The sequence below is a fragment of the Micropterus salmoides genome, unplaced genomic scaffold (assembly GCF_014851395.1).
Source record: "Micropterus salmoides isolate LMB-PRFRI ecotype aquatic unplaced genomic scaffold, ASM1485139v1 Ms_hic_scaffold_15, whole genome shotgun sequence".
NCBI lineage: Eukaryota > Metazoa > Chordata > Actinopteri > Centrarchiformes > Centrarchidae > Micropterus > Micropterus salmoides.
In genome coordinates, this window is record NW_024040596.1 from 10,268,719 (window position 1) to 10,274,718 (window position 6,000).

Below are 6,000 nucleotides of genomic sequence, written 5' to 3' on the forward strand. Positions count from 1 at the left end.
ACCCTGTGGGGACTGCAATCCAAACGTTTTGGAGATATTTCAGTTTGGACCAAAGCTCTGGATCCTCATCGGGAACATGGCACCCTGAGTCTAGGTTCTGCTTGAGGTTTCTACATGTAAAAGGAGAGTTTTAATTGTTAGGTCTAAATAATTGGGTCTAAATAATATTACAATGGAATATTACAAGGAATTAACTTCTCTTAAATCATTTCATTCATTCCTCAAAAACATGGAAACCCAGGTGTGATTTTTATAAGGTTAAAACATAAGCTTTACATTAAGAATTTAATAAAAAAAAGATCAGAATCAAAGGTTCATGATTAGCAGTCAGTGAGTTTAAACAGGGACCAGCATTGAGAGGAGGGCAATCATGCCACAAGGAGTATGAGGCCTAAGATTTTTATTATACCTGAATACCTTACTGATTAGTTCCTCTTCTCTGCTGCAGGAAAATTACCCAATATTGTCATGTGTCCACTCTGCCCTGTACTTTAAGTAGAACTGTAGCTATGGTCAAAGTACCCTGGGAATGACACATGACTATGAATAACCTGCCTTATTGAATGACCTCATAATAACAGAGTCACGGTTATTTATTTACTTCACAATTATGACTCAAATGGACTGAAAGAAACTTAAAATAAGTATTGGCTCTAGGGCTCGAGCAGTCATCCACTCATCAGAAGGTGGGTGGTTTGATCCCCTGCTCCGAATCTCCGAATCTGCACGTCGAAGTGTCCTCAGGCAAGATACTGAACCCCAAATTGCTGTGTGAATGTAAATGAATGTGTTCACTTCTGTTTCACCTTAGCCTCTGCCATCAGTGTATAAATTTGATGTAGTGTAGTAGTGGTCGGAAAGACTAGAAGGGTGCTATACAAGTACAGACCATTTACTAGATTTAAGAGATGGAAAATATGATTTGATGCTGTAATAAAGAATTCAAAGATCTCAACTTTACTTTACGCTCTAATTACTTGTTTAATGAAATGTATGGGGTTGATTGTTCTTATGTAGTTTTTATGATGCTTTGGCAATATATTTGTTACACATTTATGCCAATAAAGCTAATTTGAATTTGAATTTAAATTTGAAGATCTCAACGTGTACTGTATCCAAACTTACTATAATAGCAACAAATCTGGAATTTGTGCCATCACAGAATCATCCTTTAGGGTTTAAAAATAAGAGCAAGTGATGGACACATTATTACAACTATAACAACTGATAAATACATTCAATATGCCTGCCCATGTTGCTTTTTGTGCAATTGAGACTTCACCTTTAACAAATGGTCCTTTATTGTTTTGTCAACTTGTGTAATATATTCACTTTAATGAACAACATCTCCCATTCGGAGTCATTTGCTTCTACTACAGATAGTATTGATGTGTGGCAGCTTAGGGGTCAAACTGATGACCAATGTCATGTCGTAGGCCTCACCAACAGGTGGCAGCAAACAGCTCAACTCAGTGGAGCGTCATTCAAATCAGAGAGCTTCATTCAAAGAGGGAAAACTGATAAAGGACAGCACCAGTATGTGCACTGCAGTAATCAAGTTGGCCTGGCAGCTGAATGCTACTGCAACTCCAACACGGTGCAAACTTGAGACCTCTGTTGCGTGTCATACCCTTTCTCCCACCTCCTTTCTTGTTTGCCTCCATACTGTCTCCTATCCTATGAAGTTGAAAATACCCCACCAAAAAATCCTAAGAACAAATATGTCAGTAATGAGCAACGTTTATTTTAATTTAAACATGTTAGAAATCCAAAACATCGAGGCAGGAAACTATAGGTCAACAATTGCACACACATCCAAAAATTACTTTCCAATACAAAGGAAAGGATTTGTTTAGCATTTGTTAATTTTTACTGTACTGCCATCCTTATCCTTAATCTTGAAAAAATGCAGTTCTTTTAAAGGTGAGTTTGACAGACTAAAATGCACCTGGCTTTCTCATTGGGGATTACAATTAAATGCTTGTGGTATATTCTTGTATGTTTTGATGCAAAGGTATGTTTTTAGGCCAAGAAATAACAAAGGAATCATTTTGTTTCTGGAAATGTGGAGAGAGTTTTGAAACAGCAAATAGGCCTTTATCATGGGATACAAAATCTACAGATAATATAACTGAGAAGTTCTGAGTAAACATATATATAGGCTATATATAGCATGAGTATAACAATCCTGGCCACCGCCCTAAGCTCTGACAGGCAGTCCTGACGTCAGGGGTCTCTAACTATGAGATTTTAATATGACCGCAATAGCTTAAGAGTACTTTAAACTTTGATGAATGAGTGCCTGAGTGCCTACGGTGGGAAAAGAACCTTAGACTCACGGCTGTATTAGTGCCTTGCAACAGTCCCCTGCTCCGTGCAGGCCCTTCCCCGGTGGGCGTGAATAAATGGCCCCAGCCCTCTCTAAATATAACTCCCGTCCAAAACAGAAAGAGAGAGCAGGAGGCAAAGGAATACTCACCCAATCAGAAGCAGTCTGAAAAGTTGTCAGAGAAGAGGACTTTTTTTTTTTTTTTTTGTCTTTTTTAGGATACAGTGTGTTTGTCTCATACCGTTTTGATCCATTTTGTGGCCCCGGGTGGTGCTGGTGGAGCGCACAGCGGGAGGCGCATTGTCTGTATGCAAACTGCACGACATGGCTATTGTATGGGTTTGGGCATATATGGAGGCACCGATGGCTCGGAGGATACAGCAAGTCTGAAGTCCCAGGAGTGGAGAGTCGTTGTGCGCGTTTCTCTCCTCTGACTTTCTCCTGTTGTTAACCGCTCTGGTCTGTCACTATGAGTTGCCTGGATGTGATGTACCACCAAAGCTATGGAGCGCACTACCTCCCTGCAGCTGCGTACAAGGCGACGTACTACAACCACCACCACCAGCAACAACAGGTGAGACATTCATCGTACAGCTTTTTAAACAACTAGCGAGTGATACAAAGTAGCTTTACGTGGAGATTTATCTTTTTTCATTTGAGTAGAGGACATTTTCTTAAGAGCTGGGACGAAATGTGAAGCGTCCAAAACTTAAATAGCATACGTAACTTTAAAAGCAATGATACTAACAAACTACATAACATTTAAGAATGTGAGTAGTAGTAACTGTAATTATATTTTGTAGGCTTTTCATAAAAATAATCACTATCCTGTGACTCAAAAAGTTTTTCTACATTGCCTGACATCTGTTCAGGAAACCACTTCAAACTTTCTTTATGCATCACACACACACCTCTTAACTTCAATTTCAGTTTTGAATGAACAAATTCCAGTCTTAGGCTGGGTATTCACCACAGGTCAGGCGTAATGACATGGAACTATTAATCCTGCGGTCAAATGGTGATGTAATGACAGCCGGTCAGTCACTCAGGAATGTGCATGAGGCACATTGAGCTTTACAAACAGCTGGAATGCAGTATGGGAAAAAAGAAACTAATTTTCACACAACTCCCAAGCTGATAAAAAAAATACCGCTATGAGTACTTCGTACATAGAAATTGTTTCTTTGTGATTTTATTGGTATTTTGACAAGTAGGCTATTACCACCACCAACATGTGTAATAGGATTAGGTTCTTTATTATAAAGTTAACAAATAGAAATTGAATGATGTAATTTTTTGCTGTTCTATTCAGATGTAGTGTATCCCTGGTTAGTTAATCTTACTCTGTCTCTTCCTCCAGAGGAAGCTGAGTGTTTACAGTAAGATGCAGGAGAGTATGGAGCAGCAGCAGCAACAAGGCGGAGGAAGAGGGATGCTTTCCAGGGATCAGGGTCTCCGGCAGGGCCCTGCAGCACCAGGAACCGAATCGAGCCGTAGATCCGCATCTGATTCAGAGCTGAAGGATGCTACTCAACCAGCAGAGGCAGAGTACTTGAGCTCCCGGTGTGTTTTGTTCACCTACTTCCAAGGCGACATCGGTGATGTGGTAGATGAGCACTTCTCCCGGGCTCTCAGCCAGACCAGCAGCTTCACCAGTGAGACCAAACCGATCAGAGCGACTCAGCCGACTGCTGCCTTATGGAAAGGTGAGGGGGGCCACAAAGAACAAAATACTCTGGTTAAATTATATTAGATTCAACTCTTTGATTTGCTTTGGTAAATCTTTATTAATTATTAAGATAAACTTCATAGCTAATGATTCGTATACTTAGCTAATTAATAAAGCTGATAAACAGTGAAATTGTTGTTGTGTAAACAATCTGTGTTGTGTTTGTTCTAGATGGTGTTTCTCACTCTGAGAGTCAGAGCAGCTCAGTGTGGAACAGCACCTATCCATCCCAAGCCAGTTCTTGCCTCCCATCAGTCTCTGTCTCAGTCCACCCAGACTTCTCTGCCAGCCCTGTTTCTTTCAACCACCCTGACGGAGCTCTATGGGCCGACCACATGCTGTCCCAGGCTAGCCTCCCGCCTCCGGCTGCCCTCCCTGATAGCTGGACCTACAGCCTGAACCCGCAGAGCCCAAGTGGCTACCCCAATGTCCACAACGTCTACCATCCTCACCCTCACCCCCACATCCACACCCGGCACCACCACCCCATGCTACACTCATACCCGACCCACAGCCCAGCACTGGATCCCAGGTTTAATCCTCTGCTGCTGCCTGGTATTAGGAACCAGCCGACCACCAGCACAGGGAGTTCCCCACACAGCGAGGGGGTAAAGACGGAGATGGACCCCAGCAGCCCCGTCACGGCTACATCTGTCACATGGACCCCCTCGGCCCTCCATGGATCCCTTGAGGCGTATGACTCAGGTACAAACTACAAAACAAATTCTACACAGTATACTCACATAATGCTAACTGGTGCAGTCAGTGATACAAGCATAATAGTAACTTTACCTTGTTTCTTTTTCTCCTGCAGCTCTTGATCAGACCAAAGCAAAGACGTCAGTTTGGTTCTAACTGATGTACTAAGAATGAAAAGGAATATCAATTCACACCAAAAAGGACCTATTTGGCTCTATCAATGTAGCCTATGGCTGCAACACCAGCACTGTAATGTACCATGTAGATGGCTTACTGTAGCTTTGACTTTGAGTCCTGCACTGTCCACCAACTTACCACAGAGTTGAACTCAGGCTTTGGACTTAAATGAAATGCTTTGGCTGCAGGTCAAGGCCCTTGATGAACTATAAGCACAGACTACTAGCTTTAAGTATGGAAGGTCTCTTCTTCTCTGTTGGCACAAATCACCATTTCTTTTTCATGCAATGTGAGACCAAGTGGTTCTGTTTCAAGAGCTTGATTTTTGATCCACATCTTGTTTTGTACAGTAAATGTTTGTTGATGACTGTAAAAGTTTTCTTTGTGTTCAGTTTTCCCATGCTAAGTTGTTGTTTGCTGGATGCCATCTTCAGTAATTGTTTGCCTGAATGCTACTTTACTATTTTGCCTTTGGGGATTATGTAGTGTATATATTGGCACTGTATGTTTAAGTAATAAAATGTTGAACTCTATTTGCAAATGAAGGTTCTTTTCCAGACATAAGTTTACTAAAAATATGTAGATTCAAGCAAAATATTCACCTTAAACTACATCCTCTATTTTCCAGAGGGTTTTTGAGCACATCACTTGAAATTTGAGTAAGAATATGTTTAATACTGATAGCATATTTATACAAGTCCCTGCTCCCATGAGGCATACATTTACTTGGCAACTCAACACACATAACTTTCCCATTACACCCCATTAAATAATGGATGCTTCTTCTCTTGTAAAATCAGAAAAAGTAAGTTTCCTTTTGTAAGACACCAAACCATATTGATGTGTAGTGTTTTTGCCATTCTTTTAATGTAAGAATTATCCACATACACTACATATAACCATAGGACCTTTGTCACTCTGTAACTCAATCAAAATGGTGGAATATTGTCTAGATTGTCTACCATTGTCCCATCTAAGCTTACACAGTGTGAGAGCATACTGACAGAAGTTACTATGAGCCATCAAACCCTGTGATATTGATGACCAAACCAGGATGTTAATAACA

General features: G+C 40.9%; 1 protein-coding gene across 1 annotated transcript; it reads left to right on the plus strand.

Annotated features, from left to right (window-relative positions):
• Positions 1 to 2,481: 2,481 nt before the first annotated feature.
• vgll3 (vestigial-like family member 3) lies at positions 2,482 to 5,467 on the plus strand. Its single transcript, XM_038720412.1, has 4 exons — positions 2,482 to 2,903; positions 3,690 to 4,035; positions 4,230 to 4,763; positions 4,873 to 5,467. The coding sequence occupies exons 1-4, from the start codon at positions 2,799 to 2,801 to the stop codon at positions 4,911 to 4,913; spliced, it is 1,026 nt and encodes a 341-aa protein (XP_038576340.1). The 5' UTR covers positions 2,482 to 2,798; the 3' UTR covers positions 4,914 to 5,467.
• The last annotated feature ends 533 nt before the right edge of the window (positions 5,468 to 6,000 follow it).

Excerpts from the sequence above, each read along its gene's own strand:
- vgll3 (XM_038720412.1), top strand. The coding sequence starts at position 2,799 with ATGAGTTGCCTGGATGTGATGTACCACCAAAGCTATGGAGCGCACTAC. Across the intron at positions 2,904-3,689 it reads ACCACCACCAGCAACAACAG|AGGAAGCTGAGTGTTTACAG; the intron begins GTGAGACATTCA and ends CTCTTCCTCCAG. Across the intron at positions 4,764-4,872 it reads CCTTGAGGCGTATGACTCAG|CTCTTGATCAGACCAAAGCA; the intron begins GTACAAACTACA and ends TTTCTCCTGCAG.